The sequence below is a fragment of the Carassius carassius genome, chromosome 44 (genome assembly GCF_963082965.1).
Source record: "Carassius carassius chromosome 44, fCarCar2.1, whole genome shotgun sequence".
Taxonomy (NCBI): Eukaryota; Metazoa; Chordata; class Actinopteri; order Cypriniformes; family Cyprinidae; genus Carassius; species Carassius carassius.
Window position 1 is genome coordinate 3,130,286 of NC_081798.1, and position 22,340 is coordinate 3,152,625.

The window sequence follows — 22,340 nt, forward strand, 5'->3', positions numbered from 1 at the left end:
CGTGGCTGCATTTATTCTGGCCCCAACCAGTTTTTATCCCCCTTATTTTTACTGTGTTTTTGTAAAATTTTATGTGCGAGGCTCCCGGTATCATTCCCTTCCAGCTAATTTTAGCTGTACAAAAAATGCTCGTTTTGCTGCTTGATATTGCAAACATCATATGATTTTTTATGTATTGTCTTAATTATGAACACAACAGTTTTTACGACACTTGAGTTTCTATTCTTCTCTTTATTTACTACGTGGCTGATAAACTGGAAGTCTTGCACATTCACAAAAAAAAAAAAAAAATGTAGAAAAATGAGGTAGATACTCTTAGCTGTTAAAGCTGTCAGCGTAAATAGAAACAGTCTACACATAAGCACAAATAAAAACATAAGTCAAAAATACACTGAAATCTTTATTGCATTGCACAATATCAGTGGCTACTTGTGAACTCACGGGCTTTTATGTGAAGCTAAGTGTCTAAACATTGTTCTAATGTAAAAATACCTTTTAGCCTCTCATCTTTGTGTAAATGAACAAAAACTTACATAATTGTTTATGCACTTTAGGCTACATATTCTACAAAAATGGCGACCAGGCATTGTGTTTTACACAGAGTGGTATTTCAGGTAGACATTTTGATTTAAATATATTACTTTTTAAATAACCATTTTGTCTGTGACTTTAGATCATTAAATACTCTAGGCCAGTGGTTCCCAACCTTTTTCAGCTCGCGCCACACACATATGTTTGCGCGGCCCAAAAAAAATGAAATGACCCCGCTATTGTTGGGTTAATAACTTAGTACTCAGAAGCTAGATTGTTAACTGTATTTATTGAATGAACTAGGGCTGTGCGATATGGACAAAAAAAAACTATCGCGATTTCTTTGATCAATTTTGCGATTGTGACACACACCGATATGCCTTTACAGTCATAAATGCATTCAGGATTAATTTGAAACATATTTCCAAAATGTCAGCAGCGAGAGCGCATAAATATAACGCGAAAGCACATTAAAATAATGCACGAGCGCGAATCTCTCTGTTCGCACGCAGATTTCCTTTGCTCTGTCACAAAACCAGACGTGCTTGCTCAGATACACGCTGCTCTGCGCGAAAAGAGTGTGCGCACTTAAAACGTGTCTCCTCTCACTTAAACTGCATCCTGTGCGCTCACAACTCTCTCTATGCTCATGTGTTAGATATTAATTATTTTCGCACGTTTTTATCTCTAGCCTTTTACCGCGTGCAGTGTGAACGCTCTGATCCGTTAACATGGGCCCGGAAAAAAGGCGCATCACGGACAGTGTGTGAACCTGGAGTTACAGACATATGCCCAGTCTGTTCTGTTCTCGCGCTAGGCGCAATGCATTCTGATTGGATCGGATAGCATACTACGGGAGGTCAGGGCCGCGGAAAATCGTGCTATAAAGCGATTTAGAAATCGCGCACGCTCAAATCGTGATTTTATGACGATTTCTATTAATCGCACAGCCCTGGACTGGAATGGACTGGAAATGAACAGAAAAGAAAATAACTCTGGCTGGCACCGCTCAGCAAAACGGGAAAACCAGATCCAGGCAGAGCTCGGCAGCGGGTAGACAGTCACCGAAGCAAGCAGTCAGAAGGGAAACACGACAGCCATTTATGCATGTTTGAATTTGTTATGTAGCATATGCAGCAAAAATATCTAAGATAAATTGGTGGTTTATTCTTAAACCAATTAACGAGCTCGAATAGTGGAAGCATAGTAACAGTTTAATATTTATTTTTTGTTATTTAATTATATATATGAAATGATGTTATGTTATGACTTAGACATTTTCTTATATATTAACAATAGTATTTCTTTTAATAGTAATTGGCGGCCCACCTGCAATACCAGTGGGCCGCGGAGCACAGGTTGAAAACCACTGCTCTAGGCTACACCTTATCATGCCCCCTTGAAAATTTTAAATGCATACAAGGCTTTTCCCACATACAGATGACCAGATTTCTGTTCACTTGCTTGACAGACAGAAGTAGACACAATGGAAGATGTTGATGGAGAGGAGAAAACAAAGCTGTGTTCAATCAATATTCCCTCAGTGTTAGAATTACCCGATTGTGTATTTACTATTCACGGCTCTAGAGCACTTAACTTTATTACTGCATCCCTGATTCTTGCAAAAACACAATCATAAACATTACAGTGAAAACGTGTCAGTGGCATTCAATTTTCATGACATACGTGTGTGCATGGTGTACCATCACATGAGGTGTTCTTGCATTAAAGCACAGTGAAAATAAAGGACAAGATCACTGCAATTCACTCAACAAGACTGTATAATGTTCCCTAAATTGACCACCAACAGCCATCATAAATACAGCTTCTCATTCTTACAGTGTTTAGACTGCAGGTACAGTACATATCCTCAGATAATGTACCCTGCATTCCCTAAGAAAAGGGATTTGAATGCCCTGAAAAGTGCTATTATAAATGCTTTTGTCAGAAAGCAAAACGCAGAACTGATACTAATGCTTGGTTGGCATTAAGCAAAAATTGAGGCCACATACTGAAATTTTCTGTAGTGCTGCTACAATCTCATAACAATAAACAGTGATTTCAAGACTGATAGTGACAGACAAAAGTCTCAACGAAAGAGGACATGTTAAAAAGTCAACATATGTACAGCCATTCCCTTCTGAAGAATGTTTCAAACACCCTACAACAACAATGATGATATAAACACGGATGTGTTTGACTTCACAATGAAATCTTTTGAGGTGCAGTCCATACGTAAAATTCCTAGTGCCAATCAGAAGTCACTACAGAAATAAAAACTTGATCTGGCTTTCTGAATGTCCCATTACAAATGGGAAAAGTTTAGCTGCATGCCACAATGAGGGTGATGCACAAAATAGCACCTTTAATGGTGAACATCTTTTTGTGTTTCATGGGGGGCTGGTATTTCTTTTCGACCAAAAATCCACAAAGCCTCTGGCAACCACTTTGTACAGGCTCAGCGTTCTGAGTTTTTCAACAAGACTGATGCTGAAAATGTTTCCCTGCCGTGGCTTTTCTCTTTTTTCTTGTTTACTTTCCTCTGAATATGCGGTGGCTCTGTGAATGAGAGGGCAGTTGGGATGAATTGCAGCCGAGATGCCATGCTCTGATACAAGCTGTAGCAGACCGAGGGAGGAGGTCTGGTGGAGGTGGGATGTGGACCCAGAGATGAACTGGAGGCCTGATGATGTCCTCACGTGCTCACGGCTCCCACACGCGGATGCATTGCGGGGCTGAAGGCTAAGGAGAGGACAAGGAAGATGTGTGCGTCACACCATGGCAGAAATAATCAGGCCAGAACACAAGTGTTAGTGAAAGCTTTTTCAGTTAGAAACACACAGCATATAGTGTATGATCATTCTGATGAATAAAAGAATGTAATGATGAGACTTCCACTAGCTGGTTAAAAGCATTTAAAGAAGGCTTCAATGTTACATGCACAGTCTAGTGTTAGTGATTCATTCTCAAAATATGACATTTCAGTCAAGATTTCAAATATTCATGAAACCCTGCATAAGAAAGGTTATAGAATGAGAAAACCAATGACGTTTTAATGATAATGTAATTTCTTTTTGTTTTTTTAAAAAAAAAAAAAATACTTTCAAGGTAAATGTAAAAGATTCTGTTTATAAAATATTTAAGGGTAAAATGAATTCAAATTCGTATCATTTTTAATTGACAACTTTTCACTGGTGTTCCAATCCATGTTTCAATCATAGAAAATAAAATATAAAATAGTCCAGATTAGTAATTTGAAGATGTTAATGAGTAATTAACACCCAATTTTTTATGAGAATTAAACCAAATTCATAAGCAGCATTTGTTGAGAATGATCTTACTACTGTACATTATATCCCCCCAATAAAACATAACCTCAGCAGAAAAGTGTGATGTGTGATGCATGACACATGCGGCTTTCTCACTTAAACCTAAATCTGTACAGAAGAGAAGACAGAATTAGTAATATAATGTCCTGATGCTGTTATGCTACGATGTTTTGTTTGTTCATGAATGAAACCTAAGGTTAGAGAGAAATAAAGTTAGTGGGATCATCCTAGTAAAGGCTTCAAAGAGACCATGCCTGACATGTCTTACTTTATGGAGGACGATATTATAACTGTACAAAGAACAGGTTCCAGCGCTTCCTGTTACAGATGGAAGGAGGAAAAATGAGCAAGGAAATACTAAATATTAAGATAAAAGTTAGTTGTGAACAAATACAGACATTTCTGATATTCCTCCAAGTGCTTAATTTAAATTGTTTTTAAATGGAAAAATGATGGCTGTTGATTTGACACGTTAGACATCAGTCTGAACTGCATGACTAGAATTCAGTTGTATGCCCATAAAATCCAAGACATGAGGGGAAGAGTTCCCCTGTATTGGTTTTTGTCTTACATTTATATCCTATGATAGATAAGTAGTAAGAAGTAGTAAGAACTGTCTCGTTTTATGCATATGCCCGATAAAAGTAAAAACAAGAGTATTGTGATGGATGATTGACAGTCTTATAATAAGCTTGTGTGGGCACCAGGGTGATCATGTCTTACCTGGTGGAGAAGGAGGAGAGGAGGACGGAGGGATGGAGGATCTGACAGCTAGTGGTAGGAGGTGTGGGTGAGGTCTGAGGGGTGTTAAGTCTGGATGAAGGGACTGTGTGGGGAAACACAAACACATGCTAAATTTCAGCTATGCACGACAGGTACCTACAGCACTACACTGATTAAAACCATTTTAATACCTACGAAGCAGAGCTGGGTAGTAACGTAACATTACACAATCAGATTCCAAAAATCAAGTACTCGTAATTAGAGTATATTACTTTTTCTAATCCTCATAATCAGATTAAAGTAACTTTTTTATGCATAACAAATTTTATGTGCTTACATTAAGCCCAGTTTGGAAAGCCCTGGTTTAATGTAAAGTTTAATGCATTTGGATGACAGGAAAAATTGAATGTATTTTCTTACTTTTTGCTTTTTTATATAAGTATGGTAAATTTAAACCAAGCCAGTAATCTAAAAGTATTCAGAACACATTACATAAAATTTCATTACTAACTACATTTCCATCGTGTAATCTCTAATCGGTAACTGACTACAATCTGTAAGTAATCTACATTGGTACGTTAAAGAATATATATGTGTATGAATATATATACACACTAAAAGCTTTTTGGATCTGAAGTGTTTTGACCACTTTAAAAATTCCTCTTCAAACTGAAGAATTAAGAAGGAAGTGTTTTGCTGTGGGTGAATGGGCTCTTACCCACAGTGCCCTGCAGGAGGTTTGGGAATTTGGAGAGATCAGGCTCATCCTCCTCGAGGTCGTTGAGGCTGTAGACATGTTGGAAGTCCACGTCCAGCTCTCTGAAGTCTTTGGTGAGGACACCTGGCCGTGGGTGCAGGATGCCCCCCAGATTGGGCTTGGCCAGCTGCTGCCATTGGTGCAAAGTCACTGAGCCTGTGGACAACGAATGATGAAGTCGGTCAATAAAATGATCTTTTATTTTTAATCCATTTAGGCTAAAAAAGTTTAATAAGGATTTTTAGTTGACTTGAAACTGCTTATCCACTCTTTCCTGCTGCATCATATTTGATATGCTCATTTCTAAGGCATCTAAATGATCAGCAAGGTTTTGCATGGTCTACTATATGCATTCTGTTCCCTGACTAATAGTTTAGACTTTTTAGCAAGTGAAATGCATTTTTGGGTAATTCTAAAAATGTTTTAAGGTTGTCTTTTTGCTGCAAATCTTTACTGATTTTTATAATGTAAATGTAAGAATAACTTCTGTATACTCACTTTCTAACTGATATACATGCTGAAGAGGAAAAGGTATTTTCAGGCATTGTGAAATAACTTTCTTACCTATTCTTATTAATATTTTATGATGAAAGTTAATTGACTGCAGAAACTTAGGTTTACTTGATTATCCATATATCATTTTTTATAAGAGTTAAATATGATACATCAGGCTTTTGATGAACATTTATTTGTTCATCTCTCATCTCATAATTGTATTGAATTGAATTATATGTTTCGCCCCCACAATTAAAACTACAGAGCTTTGATCATAAAACTAAGAATATAAATATCAATCATATTATTGGGAGATACAGAGGTACAACTGATATTAACATGGATTTTATATTGTTATAAAGACCTCAAGTATTTAAAATACAAGCTATCAGAATTTCATTTAACCTTTTGACCATATAAATATCAGCAACTGCATTAAATTGCATATTTGTGCTCAGTTTGGGCCAATGAATAAAACTGAGCTCCATATTCTCCTATATATTATACTATACGAGTCATTAAAGCCTGATGTATTAAATATGATACTTGACTAAAAACAAATCTTCTTATTTTATTTTTCTAAAGGTTCAATAACTGAAACATTATTTCATATATCTGGCTTTACAGGAATAATATTGGAAAAATTTTCATTCACCAAAAATTCAGAAATATGATAGGAAAATATGTTGTAACATTGATAGGAAGTTACATAAACCAGGAAATGATATCATAGAGAAGATCCTTGCATGACTTGGCAAACGTAAATAAAATATCCCTTCTTTATATGACATGGCAATTTAGGTTGTAATGTTGTGCAACTCCCCTAAAATGTTATTTTTATTTTAAAACTTGTATTTTGTGGTTTGAACTAGTGGTCGACCGATATTGAGCACGTTTACATGCACACCTTTAAGCTGATAACTCACAAATATCAGCTTATTAAAATAACCAGTTTTCCCTATTTACATGCACATCAGTAACCTGACAACGCAAGTAAGCTGCGTTTTCATGACTCCATTAATAAATCAGGTCATTTCCCTATAATCATTTGCGTATCTGACTCCATAGATTTGTCAGTTGTGATGTTAATTTCAGCTTGCAACATGTCGGTAAACTTACAGCTTGTATTTATCCTCTCATGCAGTTATAAACATATTGTGACTGAACCACTTCTACTTCTGCTGCACGGGAACATTTTGTGATACATTTTCTTCTTTGTTTCCTGCAAGGCGTTTGCTCGGTCTAGATTAGGTTAAATCTGCACTAATGATGCGTCCATGTCACTTATAACACATGCGCACTTCAATAAGCCAACAGAAAGCAGGTTATTGCGTTTACATGCCATGTGAAATCGAGGTAAGACGCGAATAACTACCGGTTTATGATCAAGCCATTTTTGACCTTACTCCAATAAAAGAAAACAGGTTACCGCATTTACATGACCAGGTGAGTTTTCAGCTTATTAATAATAATTGGCTTAAGAATATGCATGCGCTTTCATTGGTTTTTTGACAGCTGATGCCGATAAAAAAAGAAATACCAAATATCGGCCGATATGTCGGTCAAGCACTAGTTTGAACAGCCCTAGTTTTAGAGTTGATCTAAATGTCCCTCTGTCATGACTTGTATTAAGCTACGTGTGTGTGTGTGTGTGTGTGTGTGTGTGTGTGTGCATCTACTGACCCTCCAGCGGCTTGACTATCTGCAGCCGTTCAGGCAGATAGGAGCGGGAGGAGCCTGTGCTGGAGGAATGTGTGGAGGTGCCGGAGTAGTTGGTTCCTGTGGATGCGATGCTGCCACTAGGCGTCAGGAAGCCACTGGAGCTGCCACCACTGCCACTGCTTCCACTCTGCAGGGCACTCAGTTTCCTTTCTCTCTCCACCTCGAAGAACGGCCGCTCTGACGTGTGGCTCTCCTGCCGCTCCGAGAGAGACCGGAGCGCTTCCTCCAAATCCTGCCCACCTGGCGTACCTGGCTGGCCCAAACGCTTCAACTCCAGTAACCTGTGCAGGAAATATGTTATTATTCGTTGTTAATCGTTTCATTATTAATAGTCATTCATTTTTGTGAAAAGTTAGAAATGAACAGACACTGACCCATGATCTTGTGTGTGCGTCTGAGAGGAGTGCTTATCCTCCATGTTGACACTAATATTGTCTGATTCATAATAACTGGTCTGTGGAGTACTGATTCGACTAGAGTGTAATGATGTAGGGCTCGAACCCGGGACATGCGCAGACAGAATCTGGGAACGTAGCCGAGCCCCCTGATTGGCCACTTTCACGGTCTCAAACACACGCAACGGATGATTCCTGCACAGAGAATTCATGACAAACATGTCATGTTGCAGTCCTAGGTTATATAGTACATTAACATTCAAATGTATATTCATTATATACGAAACATGTTAGTTAGACTTTGAATATACTGCAAAAAAAAAACAATTCTGTATTTTTGTTTTGTTCCCCAGTAAAATATCTAAATGTTCAGGCTGCTTGAAATTTCAAAATTATGTATAATAATCATTTAAGAATGGAAGATTTTTTCTATAAAATACTACAATATAAATAAATTCAAAATATATTTTAGAGCAAAAGTTTGGGGTCAGTAAGATTTTCTGATGTTTATGATAGAAGTTTTATTTCTTATGCTCACCAAGGCTGTATTTATTTGATAAAACACAGTAAAACAATAATATTGTAAAATATCACTACAAAGTAAAATACCTTTTCTATTTTAGTATATTTTAAAAAGTACTTTTTATTTTTGTGATGGCAAAGCCGCAAACCTACAGAAATCATCCATGTTCTGATTCAATGCTAAAGACATTTCTTATTATTATCAATATTCAAAACAGTGGTGCTGCTTAATTTTCTTTTGAAATTGTGTTTTTTTTTATCCTTTGATCAACAGAAATTTTAAAAGAAAAGGATTTATTTGAAGCAGAAAACGTTTATAATATTATAATTATCTTTACTGTTATTTTTTTACAATAACGTAATGTGTTCTTGCCTAATAAAATGTTAATTTCTTTTCAAGACAAAAAACTAACTCATCTCAAACTTTTGATCAGTTCTATACAGTATATCCTTCTGAAAATCTTACACAATGTATTTTTAAATGTATTGTAAATATATATATATTTTTACAGATATTTTGATCTCAGTTTTATAGATCTTTAGATATTTTTTATGTTAAACAAAACAAAAATGCACATTACATTTATAAAAATGCAGTATATGAACAGCTGTTAACTGTACTTGTATTCAGTGGGTGCTGGGCTGTCTAGGCCTTTCCGGAAGGTTCCTTCGATCTCAGCAGCGAGTGAATCCATTGGGACGACCGCTGCCAGGGTGCTGTAACGCTGCACGGTGCTATTGGGCAGACTCTTATTGCGCAGGTTCTTACTGTCCTCTCTGGCCTCATGGAGCATGTCCTCACATTCTGAGTACCTCTCCTGCAGTTCCTTCAGCTGCCACCAGAGGGAGACAGAACACCAGCAATTGGCACTCCAAGCACAAAGCCATTTATTGAAAAGGAGGCATGGTGTGACATTGTGAGGATTGTACCTCTGTTTTAAGCTGTGACTGGGATTCCCGGGAAGCATTCAGATGTTGCGTCAACTCCTCATTCTCAGCAGTGAGCTGAATTTGGAAGCAAATTTGATGTATTTGTTTATAAAAATGTACTCTCTAAATGCTAAAAGCATGCATATGTTTGTGTCTAACCCCTTTGCATCGCTGCTCCAGGTCGACAATCTGTCCCAGGAGGGAACTAATCTCCTCTTGTTGTCTAAACGAATCTTCCACCTTCCGGGCTAATTCTTCTGACAGAGATCCGACCTGTTTATTTGCTGTAGCTGGTGAGAGAAAAAAGCAGAGGACACTTTAGTCAGTTATCACAAAAACTTATTTGTAATACTTAAAGAAGGGCATCATGGGTGATTTACTCACAGAGCTCGTCCACAAACACCATCATAAGCTGTTGCTCTTGTTCCTCATAATTGTTGGTCTCAAATGTTAACTCGTTAGCCTAAAAAGAGAGTGATGGGTGTGAAAACATGAAACTTGCTGTAGCACAGCATTTTGATATTTTTTGTGAATGCAGGCATGCATTTAAACACACCTCTGTGCGCAGTTTAACGTTCTCCTCTTCTAAACCCTTGAGTTTATGCTGAAGCAAGTCGTAATTGATATAGTTGCTGAGAGATGAGGACGAATCACTCTGTATTAGTCTAAAGGAGGATAAAACACTTATCAGTATGGCAGAATTGAGTAGTTGATCACTGTGTGTGTGTGTGTGTGTGTGTGTGTGTGTGTGTGTGTGTGTGTGTGTAACTCACAGTGTTTCTGAGGAATGCTCTATATCTTCAGTGCCTGCATAGAAGTGCAGGAGATCGTCTCTCATGGAGAGCTCATGACGCAGCTGGGCAATCTGTAAGAACAGACCCAGAGTCAGTGTTAGCATCATATAAAACAAGACTCTGAGTGCATCAACATCTTTTACAGCATTAAGAAGGACACTGTTACTAAACTATATACAGTATATGCATAATATTTTTCAACGTTTTTAATTCAAATGGTAGACAGACAGACAGACAGACAGACAGATAGACAGATAGACAGATAGATAGATAGATAGGGTTAAACATCTAAAACATTTTCTTTTAGCAATAATCACCTCTTCCTTGGTGATTTCCAGATGTTCATCCAGTAGTTTATTGCGCTCAGTCAGGGCTTTATTCTGCTTAAGCAGTGACTGGCCAATCCGGGCTGCCAATTCCAGATCACGCTCTTTCTGCGGAGGTAGACGAGCATGTGCAGGACTTTTATTATGTCATCACTGAGGCATCAATGGAAGGACCGTGGCTTCACTTATACTAACTAGTTGGTTTGGAATAGTCTCTCACCTCCTCAAGCAGATGTGTAACTGCCTCAATGTCATGATACGTCTTTGTGATTTGACCAACTCTCTCTGAGCACAGCACTGCGGAGAGAAAAAAAGATACTGAAAGGATGGACGTGACAGAGAGGCTGTTGAAAGTTGGCTAAAGGGTTCATGAAACAAAATCTAATAAAAATGGAAGTAGATTTCAGAATAATGTCACTGTATTGGTCCAAAAAACAACTCCTCTGATCAAGCACCACTTATACAAGTGTGATCTGTGCAGAAATGCATTATACAGCCCTGTAGAGTCAATGTGATCCAGCCATGACTAGACAGTTAAACAGAGACCTCTGCATTCAAGAACAAAAGCCTCTTAGCAGCCTGATCCTCATTAAGGGTTAATTCTCTCATTTTCATCCCTACTCATAAATACTGCTCAGGCCTGGATTTACAAACACCTTCCAGATCAGTGATCCGCACCAGAGAGACCATGCTGCAGGGGGTACACTTTTCTTTTATCAAAAATTATTACAATATGAAACAGTTAATTAAATATAAATAAAAATTCTAAAATACATAATCCATTAAAATAAATATAATTTATTTTACACATCTTATTCTATAAATGTAAACAAAAGTAATTTCTTCTGTGTGTTGTTTGACAAATCTCTAGAGACTTTTATTATAAAATAAAACAAGAGCTGATCAAAATTTTTGCAGAATATGAATAGCTTTTCAGATCAGAGGGTACATTAATATTTTTTGAAATATAATACTATTAACTATAAATACATATATGAATCGAACCTAATAAAATTACGATTTAGTTGTTGTTGTTGTTGTTTTATTCTATTTTTATCAGTTACATTTAAAGGAAAGAAAGCAAAATATAAAAATTAAAATAAATGTACTTAATGACATTCAGTTATGGCCTGACTGTCAAATTTACTGCTTTCTGTTCCATTTTTTCAATAATATGTGCACAGCACAACCCTCTACAGAAGTACATTATATTTTTCTGCTGTTTTCAGCACAGGTATTTTCACTTGGTTGGTTCTTGCCTTTCCCCGAGGCGTAATCAAATTTCAGCTGGTATGAGACGTGTTTGACTTTGCTAAAATAAGAGCTTGGCAGCGGTTCCCAGCTCTGAAAATGACAGCTTAGCTCTGCAGAGACATTAATAAAGCTCTAAACTTCTACACTAAAGACACTAAAGGCAAAAAAAATTAACGCAACGACGATATTATTGTACATATCCTGGAGAGCAAATCAAACGATCCTTTTGATGTTTTGAAAATCTTTTGTTGTTGAATGTGTGTCTAATGAAACTCTAAAGTATTTTGAAAACTATCAAGAACATTATTAAAAGAAAATAAGAAAACAAAAAAAAAAACACAATCCAAATTTAATTAAATACAGGTTCGCTTGGAATGAAGACAATCATGGTTTGCGCAAACCACAGTGTTTTGCCTACCGAGGACAGGAAACCAATGAAGCTCAAGACATTCAGAAACTGAAACTGTCATTTTTGTTTACTTTAACTACACAACTATTAGTGTCAGCATGTGTCCTTTCATTCATTCCTGGCCAGTGACAGAGCCACAGCTAAATCTGCTCACCTGGCCCGAAAGGAGTTCAGTTCTGCTGTGATTTACGTCACTGAGAGAATTAAGGACAGTAAGACAGTAGACTGTACTACGTGAAACTGTACTGAGCTTCTGATACTTCTGATAAAGTCCTGGACAGATCAAAGTCATTTAGCTCTCGTGGAAAGACATGCAATGAATCCAATATCCTTCAGTGGACCAAAAAGGAAAGGAAAGATTATTATTTTTGATTAAAATACAAACTAGATACAGAAATAGTACATAATTTGTTGAAACAAACAAATGACCTTGACTATACACATAGTATAATTATATTTCATGTTAACACACACACATAAATATTAGTTTTCAAAAAGTTTGCTGCTAAACTGCTTTTAGATCTTTGTTTCAGTTGTTTCTGTGATGTACTGAAATATAATTACAAGCACTTCATACGTTTCAAAGGTTTTATCGACAATTACATGACATTTACGCAAAGAGTCAGTATTTGCAGTGTTAGCCCTTCTTTTTCAGGACCTCTGCAATTCGACTGGGCATGCTCTCAATCAACTTCTGCGCCAAATCCTGACTGATAGCAACCCATTCTTTCATAATCACTTCTTGGAGTTTGTCAGAATTAGTGGGTTTTTGTTTGTCCACCCGCCTCTTGAGGATTGACCACAAGTTCTCAATGGGATTAAGATCTGGGGAGTTTCCAGGCCATGGACCCAAAATTTCAACATTCTGGTCCCCGAGCCACTTAGTTATCACTTTTGCCTTATGGCACGGTGCTCCATCGTGCTGGAAAATGCATTGTTCTTCACCAAACTGTTGTTGGAAGAAGTTGCTGTTGGAGGGTGTTTTGGTACCATTCTTTATTCATGGCTGTGCTTTTGGGCAGAATTGTGAATGAGCCCACTCCCTTGGATGAGAAGCAACCCCACACATGAATGGTGTCAGGATGCTTTACTGTTGGCATGACACAGGACTGATCGTAGCGCTCACCTTTTCTTCTCTGGACAAGCCTTTTTCCAGATGCCCCAAACAATCAGAAAGGGGCTTCGTCTGAGAATATGACTTTGCCCCAGTCCTCAGCAGTCCATTCACTATATTTTCTGCAGAAGATCAATCTGTCCCTGATGTTTTTTTGGAGAGAAGTGGCTTCTTTGCTGCCCTTCTTGACACCAGGCCATCTTCCAGAAGTCTTGTCCTCACTGTGCGTGCAGATGCGCTCACACCGGCCTGCTGCCATTCCTGAGCAAGCTCTGCACTGGTGGCACTCCGATCCCGCAGCTGAATCCTCTTTAGGAGACGATCCTGGCGCTTGCTGGACTTTCTTGGACGCCCTGAAGCCTTCTTTACAAGAATTGAACCTCTTTCCTTGAAGTTCTTGATGATCCTATAAATTGTTGATTTAGGTGCAATCTTAGTAGCCACAATATCCTTGCCTGTGAAGCCATTTTTATGCAACGCAATGATGGCTGCACGCGTTTCTTTGCAGGTCACCATGGTTAACAATGGAAGAACAATGATTTCAAGCATCACCCTCCTTTTAACATGTCAAGTCTGCCATTCTAACCCAATCAGCCTGACATAATGATCTCCAGCCTTGTGCTCGTCAACATTCTCACCTGAGTTAACAAGACGATTACTGAAATGATCTCAGCAGGTCCTTTAATGACAGCAATGAAATGCAGTGGAAAGGTTTTTTTGGGATTAAGTTAATTTTCATGGCAAAGAAGGACTATGCAATTCATCTGATCACTCTTCATAACATTCTGGAGTATATGCAAATTGCTATTATAAAAACTTAAGCAGCAACTTTTCCAATTTCCAATATTTATGTAATTCTCAAAACTTTTGGACACGACTGTACATATATATATATATATATATATATATATATACACATACATATATATATATATATATATATATATATATATATATATATATATATATATATATGTACAGTCGTGACCAAAAGTTTGGACACACCTTCTCATTCAAAGAGTTTTCTTTATTTTCATGACTATGAAAATTGTAGAGTCACACTGAAGGAATCAAAACTATGAATTAACACATGTGGAATTATATATGGAATTATATACATAACATAAAAGTGTGAAACAACTGAAAATATGTCATATTGTAGGTTCTTCAAAGTAGCCACCTTTTGCTTTGATTCCTGCTTTGCACACTCTTGGCATTCTCTTGATGAGCTTCAAGAGGTAGTCACCTGAAATGGTCTTCCAACAGTCTTGAAGGCGTTCCCCGAGAGATGCTTAGCACTTGTTGGCCCTTTTGCCTTCTGTCTGCGGTCCAGCTCACCCCTAAACCATCTCGATTGGGTTCAGGTCCGGTGACTGTGGAGGCCAGGTCATCTGGCGCAGCACCCGATCACTCTCCTTCTTGCTCAAATAGCCCTTGATGCCTTCAGTGTGACTCTACAATTTTCATATTCATGAAAATAAAGAAAACTCTTTGAATGAGAAGGTGTGTCCAAACTTTTGGTCTGTACTGTATATATATATATATATAAATAACATTTCATATATAGTTTTATTTATATTTATAATTTAATTCCAAATTAATACATTTCATTAAAATCCAGTATTCAGATAGACCATGGAATATATAGATACATATATCTCCATCTATACTCTGTATTTTACAGATACACTTCAACAAGGTCAAAACCATCATTCCATCATTATGACAAAAAAACAAATGATGCAAGTACAAGGTTGTTGGAGGTGAAACAGTACCAACATCCTCTTCAGCAGATGACAATGAGGATTTACTGACATGCTGCAAATAAAGACCTTCAAGATTGACTTCATGCTTTCTCTCCTCCTGCCTCACAGCATTACAAATAACTCTCTTCTCTCTCTGTTACCTTGCACCAGCTCCCTGCACAGTCCCTCAGTGTCGGGTTCCTCTTCATCCTCTGGTTCTTCATCATCTTCATCATGACTGGTGCTGCTTTCTCTTTCGCTCATATCCATTCCCAAACTGCTCCACACCTCCATTTCTGAACTCAAGCTCTGCTATGTGTGTCTGCCCTGCAATGCGGTCTGTCTCGAGTCTCTCTCTCTCTCTCTTCACAGACTGTGCCAGGCTGATTTATGACACGCACCGTCTGTCTGCTGCCAGTCACTGCTCACTAACGCTCCTGTAAGCTCCCAGACTCTTCTGAGAGTGTGTGTCACTGCAGCTCAAGCCTGATGGCAGCTTGGACTCACCTGGCTGCTCTGAGCCACAGGAGGAGATCAACTCTGAGAGGAGGAGAGGGGACGACAGCTGAGGGGAAATTTAGGGAGATTGATGAACGACCAGGGATTTGTGTGTTACTGTAGTCATTTGGGGGTTTAGATCAAGCTTATCTATGAGTCAGTTCTGTTGATTTGATTCGAAAACAGCTTAGGCTATTGTGCAGATAGAACACCCCCCCCCCCCCCAAACACAATATGGTACCTTCCAGATTAAAGTCATAATTCTGCTGCAGCACAACATACAGACACTTCCACAAACACAGCACTACATCAGTTTTGTTATTTGAAAAATGCAAATGAAACTGCAATGAAATCAAATCTAAGTATTCAATTCAAGTTTATTTGTACAGTGCTTTTCACGTTGCAAAGCGACTTTACAAAAAATTAAGTTTCTACAATATTTAGTAGTAGCTTATCAGTAGTGACTGAAGTATTTATTGGAAAACTTAAAAAATAATAATTTTGCCTTGGCAACTAACTGATATTATTTAAAAGCTAAATTACTAAAATTATAAAAAATATAATTAAAGCTATATAGAAATATTTTGTAGGAAAAAATACGAGAAATACATGAATGACATAAAATAGAAACAGAAAAATTTTGTTTTATATATTATTAAAACGTTTTATACAATATAAAATAAAATTTTTGAAATATAAAACTTTAAATATTAGTATATAAATAGCATTTTTGTCAATATCAGTGTTGTTATTCTTATTAAAACAAAAACTATTAAAATTGTTTTTGATCATTGTAATAAAGCTGAAATAAAATATACATTTTAGTTGAAAACTTCAATGAAAATTACTTAGCAACTAACTGAAATAAATAAGATTGAGTTAAAGCACAAAAAATATTCAAACTGCAATAAAAATAAACATTGAAATATATATATATATATATATATATATATATATATATATATATATATATATATATATATATATATATATATATATATAAAAACTAATATAAGGGACATGATAAACTAAAATTTAAATGAATGTATATAAATTATAATGTATATAAAGTTTTATATACTAAAAAAAAACTTTAAAAAAAATAATAAAATTAAACATTAATAAAAGTAAATAAATAATGCTAAAATATAACTGCATATATATATATATATATATATATATGCAGGAGGAGTGTGCACCATTATATGCTTTAGAAGTCAATACATTGTTTGTTTCAGTATAAAATAATTGCACATAATCTGATGACTGACCTACAGTTCAAAAGCATTTTTGCATTCAAGTTAATCTGTGCACAATCAAAATCATGCATGGTTCCATCCATGTACTGAATTCAAAGGCACGTCTTTAGTCTTTCTTTTTCAGAATTTGGGCCACAACTGCTTTCTAGCCAGATTCTGAAGGGTTCTATAAAAAATATTGAACTAAATGTTTCAATTGCAGGTCACGTCACCACATGATGTGGCACAATGTGCTAAAATCTGACATACAAAACACTGGGACTTCTTCCAGTGAGAGCTCAAAAAGGCTAGGCAGAGTGAGATACAAGACGGACAATGAAAACATACTAGAAGTGTAGATGTTGGCTAGAAATAACAGCTGTGTTTGGGCTACAGTCCACGTAAAGAGATCAGTGCAGGTATGAGAACGTTTCCATGCCAAGTGGATTAGAACTAAATAAGCACCACCGTAAATCAATCAGAGCAGTCACAGTGATCTGTTTCTTTTTTCCATGACTTCAAAACTGCAAAATAAACACTGGCTGATCACATTGCCGTTCAAATGTTTGGGGGGTCAGTCAAATGTTTTACATATGTTTTTGAAAGAAGTCTCACCGAGGCTGCATTCATCTGATCAGAAATCCCAGTTATAATATTATAATTTTTTTTTACATTTATTTTCTATTTGATATCTTTTTAAATGGTAATATATTTATGTGATGGATTTTCAGCATCATTACTCCAGTCTTCAGTGTCACATGAGCATTCAGAAATGCTTCTGCTGATTTGCTGCTCACGAAACATTTACTATTATCAGTGTCGAAAAACAGATGTGCTGCTTAACATTTTTGTGAATACTGTGATCATTTATTTATTAATTAGAAAGTTTAAAAGGACAACATTTTCATATTTTGTAACATTATACATTTCTTGAATGTAACTTTTGATCCGTTTAATGCATCCTTGCCAAATGAAAGTACTAATCTCTATATAAAGTGACAGTTTTATTAATAAAAAAAATGACACTCTTTGAACAGTATAGTCAGTGTATGTCTTCAGTGTATGTCTTCTGTAAGTTACTGCCTCTATTTAGTCGAGCATGTTTTTGTGGTCAGTCATTGATAGTTTTATGATGCCACAAAATCACAGCCATGAAACAAACTTTAATGACTGTTTGTTCGTTTTTTTGCAATCCTGTTAAAGGTACAGTAAACGATTTCTAAGAGGCTACCAGGTGTGCAAATACATACAATGACCAGTTAGGACAGCCTATTGAAGCCCTCGGACCGATGAATATGATTGGTCAAACACTTTATGGTCCTTCGCCTGCCATAACCCCTATGCCTATAAATACATTTAGACCATTTAACGGAGTAATTGCTATCGGGGTGTAAAGAGACTTTTTCAACCAGCATAACAAAAATGTTTTTGAACCAAATCACCTTAAATCTCAAGAAACACCTATTAGAGAATCCATAAACACACTCCCAAACTGCAGTGACCTAAATTCAGCCAATCTGATCAACAGACAGATACTGCAGTGCTGGTGTAAACGTCAGAGCGGCTGACTGTCTTTCCAGGCCATCGAGAGAAGCCACTGAGAACAGCATTATCCTTGTCTCATTATCCTTAAGCAGCGAGGAGCTAATCCTCTTGATGGCATTTACATCTGTGCAACAAGAAGAAGGGAAGTAGCTGGGATTACAGCAGTACTCTATGGCGGGGTCAGCAGTGCCACTCGAGCCTGTAACTGGTAAAGCCAGGCTGTACTACCACATGTTTTCATAAAAACTTTTATTTGATATGATACATGTAGCTTCCTAAATTAAATGACCAGCTTTAAAAGACTGATGCAGGGATGAATTATGTTTGTAGACCAAGTTAGCATTTTAGGACCTCCGAAACCATTGTCCTTAAGAGTATTGGTTTTTGGTTAAACGCCTGGTCTGTGGTTATGTTTCAGCTAAAAACATTTTCACGTTTTATTCTACAGAATAAAAAAACATACCCCACTTACAATTTTGTAAACCTTTTAACAAGTGTCTAAATGAGAAACGTCATCATATGAAACAGGTAAACTCATCTACTAACGTACTAAGTGAAAAAGTATTATATTTAAAATACAATACAAAATACTTTGAATAATATCGGTCTTTAAATGCAAAATATTTAAAGTGTACCTGAAGTGTACATGCCATAGTCCACCTTTAGTGTATGTATTTCCACACAATTATATATATTTCACTATCATGCTTTTGCAGTTTTAAAATCATTGGATTTGACAGAAAAGGCAAAGCAGTATCTAGTAAAATAGAACGGTGTGGACTCACAGAAGTACTTGAGTGTCTGGTCGATCTGCTCCTGTGTGAGTTCAAGAGCGTTCTCTGGTGGCAGCAGAGGTGTGTGCAGCCAGTCGTCATGCTCGTACCCAAACACATGGTCCGCCCGCAGAGTGTATTTGGGCAATTCTTCTGTGAGCAAGCTGACAATCTCCACCTCTGGCAGGTCCACACTGGAGCACAGGTCTGTGTGTGACAGACAGAAAGAAGCATTCACTGCCCATTCAACATTAACAAGATCTGAAAGTATCTACAGAAATGATCAAGTTGCATCATTTAGAAGCTCAAATTCATTGACGTAATAAAAAAATACACATACAATGCTCCTGTGTCCTGACTGAGAAATTAAAATTTCAGTGTGAACATTAATTCAGCAGCAGCTCCAGTATGATATACAAGGTGTCTTAAAAAGCCAGATTAATATTATTAGTCGATCAGTAAAATTACTGGTAGCTGCGAAAGATGATTTAAAATCATATTTGAGAGTTGAATGCTATTAATAAAGCTACAGCACACATTCTGAGCTTTTAGGATGGAGTATAATAAAAAAAAAACAGTGCACATTCATTTAGGTACTTCCTTAGATAACGGTTTGTTCCAGCTTTCCTGCACATTTTCAATGTGTAACATTGTGTAACAATGTGTGACCTCGCCTCACAAATTTGGGCAGTTTAAAATACAAAAACCTCAAACCTACCACCTGATGTTTGAGAACGAGCATAAAGTACTGTTTGGATTAGTATAGACTCTAGAGAGCATTTAATTGAACAAAAATATCTTAATCCAAGAGGAGTTACCAGTATTTTTTGTCCCCAATTGATATACACTGCAGCTTTAAGGGATAGTTCACCAAAAAATAAGAAGTTATATTAGAAAGAGTTATATTAAAAAAATGTCCTGCCTCTTTCAAGCTTAATAATAGCAGTGAATGGGTTTTCATATTACAATAAAGGTTCCCTGGTAATAAATAGATATTTTTTTCAAACAAAGTATAGTTCAAATCTAATAACACATTTATTGACATATTGCTCAAGAAATAATTATATTTACACTTGATTTAGAGTAATACTTGTGTTATATTAAGCCTAAAATGTGTTTTAATGATATCAGTCTTCAAAAGCAAGCTATATAAAGTATACCTGAAGTATACTTGCAACAATTCCACTTTAGCCCGATCAAATATACTTTTATCTTTAGCTGGACTTCAGCACTACCTCAGCACAATTAAAGTACATTGAGCACAAAATCAGTTGTTCCAGTTTAGCAGACTTTAAGTATACCAATTTAGTATACTAACAGTCAGTTTTTGTAGTATACTTGTCATGAAATAAATGTATTTCAAATACATTTTAGTATATTTATCTTTCACTAGGGACTCCAGTCTTCAGTGTCACATGATCCTTCAGAAATCACTTTTTTATTCTGATTTGTTGCTCAAGATTTATTTCTTATCAGCAATAAGTTCAAAAGAGCAGCATTTATTTGAAATAGAAATCTTTTGTAACATTTTAAATGTCGTTGCGGTCACTTTTAAACAATCTGACGCATCCTCGCTAATTAAAAAGTTTGTTCAACAAAAATCATATTGATCTCAAACTTTCGAACAGGAGTGTATCTGCTAAAAGTACATTAGTATATTGACAAGCTCAACAATCGCACACCAACAAAAGCATTTTCTGTACCTGTGAGAGTAGAGACATCATGGAAGGCCTGTGCCTGTGGACGATCCTCCCTCAGGTTCCCAGGAGTGAGGCAGATCTCCTGAACGAGGGTCCCGCATCCCTCTCCCTGCTCTCCATTAGGGATGAGTGGCCCTGGGGTCTCCAGGAAGGGCTGAGAGAGGCACGCAGGAGGAGAAGAGGCAAAATCAGAGGAGTGGGACAGTGTGAAAGGCCTGCTGGGTTTCAGGGTGATGAATGCTTGAGGCCTTCAGCAGACTGATGCTGGATCAGAGAACAGACAGACACACGTCCTCATGTGACCTAACCGGGACAGAAAGAAAGAGAGTGATGCACACTGATATTAACAAACTGAATGTAAGAAAAGAGCTTTTTGTGTACTCCTCTATCAAAAGATGTATAAACACAATGATGCTCAAGAAAGCATCTGAAAACAGGCCATTGATTGTATTGTCCTTCTGATGTGTAACTAGATAGGCCCTCACGTACTGTAACTACAGCTTAATGTATTCCAGTGAAAATGTCCGTCAGATCCAGTATTAAATATCTAATGTCAGTATTAAATGAGCCTTTGGTAAGCTCATGCTCTTTTGGTTACTGTTGTTTTGTCATAGCTTTCCAGAACATCCAATAGAAATGAACTAGAGACTTGTACTTCTAGGAATAAATCAAAATAGGAAAAATGCACTTCTAGAAATAAAATAAGGAAATTAAAAAAAAAAATTCTAATTTATAATCATTTAAAATTGAATGTGCTGCCATTTTTCTGCAAAGAAATTGTTAAATAACAAAAACACTTGAGAAAAAACGCCTCTAAAAATAAATCATGAATCAGAACTAGACTAAGACAAATTTTCACAGTCTCTGGAAAAAGATAAGCCTCATTTTAACATGCGTACAGCTGATAAGATTTATCAGAGATACAAAACAATAATTTTTATATAATAGCTTTAGATTTAGCTTTTTTTTTCATCTCTGGCATTTTTACCTATAAGCTTAAGTAAGAAAAGTAAACCTTTGTTGGTCACAGAGCATATTTCTTTAAATCCAATGGAAAAATCCAGGGTGATGCTAACTTCCCGGGTTGGCAGACAAAAAATACATCACTCTATGCAAACTTTTAATTCCAAGATAAATTTGAGCCCTGTATTTATTATTGGTTCTAAAATGTTGACCCAGGTCTTAAGTCACTCTTACGTTCAGCCAGAGACTTTGGACTAGTTCAAGGTGACCGGACTCACTGCCAACCAAACTCCTGCTGGAGCTGCCTACGTGTGTCCTTTCACATAGCCTCTATGCCTCTCTTAGTCTCAGGGAAAGAGGGAGGCCAAAAGAGAGAGAGAGAGAGAGAGTGATAAAACAAGAGAAAGTGGGAGAGAGAGACAGGCGAAACAAAGAATGTCTTTTTCCAGCCAATCAGAACACACTTGAATTACAGCTTAAGTTGGAAGGAGGGGCAAGTTTCGTGTTCAGAAAGCATGTGATTGGCTGAATGCCACATGCACTATGAACCGGACGTCTCCTAGGAGACCTGAGGACT

At 36.8% G+C, this 22,340-nt stretch overlaps 1 protein-coding gene across 1 annotated transcript; it reads right to left on the reverse strand.

Annotated features, from left to right (window-relative positions):
* Positions 1-1,904: 1,904 nt before the first annotated feature.
* Positions 1,905-21,098, reverse strand: LOC132126189 (trafficking kinesin-binding protein 1-like). The gene is made up of 16 exons (XM_059537323.1): positions 21,091-21,098; positions 20,804-21,048; positions 19,113-19,307; positions 10,745-10,821; positions 10,516-10,632; positions 10,178-10,269; positions 9,961-10,069; positions 9,789-9,867; positions 9,564-9,694; positions 9,405-9,479; positions 9,096-9,307; positions 7,932-8,147; positions 7,519-7,838; positions 5,302-5,496; positions 4,584-4,686; positions 1,905-3,273 (listed from the first exon to the last, which is right to left on the reverse strand). The coding sequence occupies exons 1-16, from the start codon at positions 21,096-21,098 to the stop codon at positions 2,922-2,924; spliced, it is 2,526 nt and encodes an 841-aa protein (XP_059393306.1). The 3' UTR covers positions 1,905-2,921.
* Between the last annotated feature and the right edge of the window lie 1,242 nt (positions 21,099-22,340).

Coding starts and splice junctions, on each gene's coding strand:
- LOC132126189 (XM_059537323.1), bottom strand. Junction 10,822..19,112: donor CCAGACACTCAAGTACTTCT/GTGAGTCCACAC, acceptor TTCTCTCCGCAG/TGCTGTGCTCAGAGAGAGTT. Junction 9,480..9,563: donor TGGAGCAGCGATGCAAAGGG/GTTAGACACAAA, acceptor TTCCAAATTCAG/CTCACTGCTGAGAATGAGGA.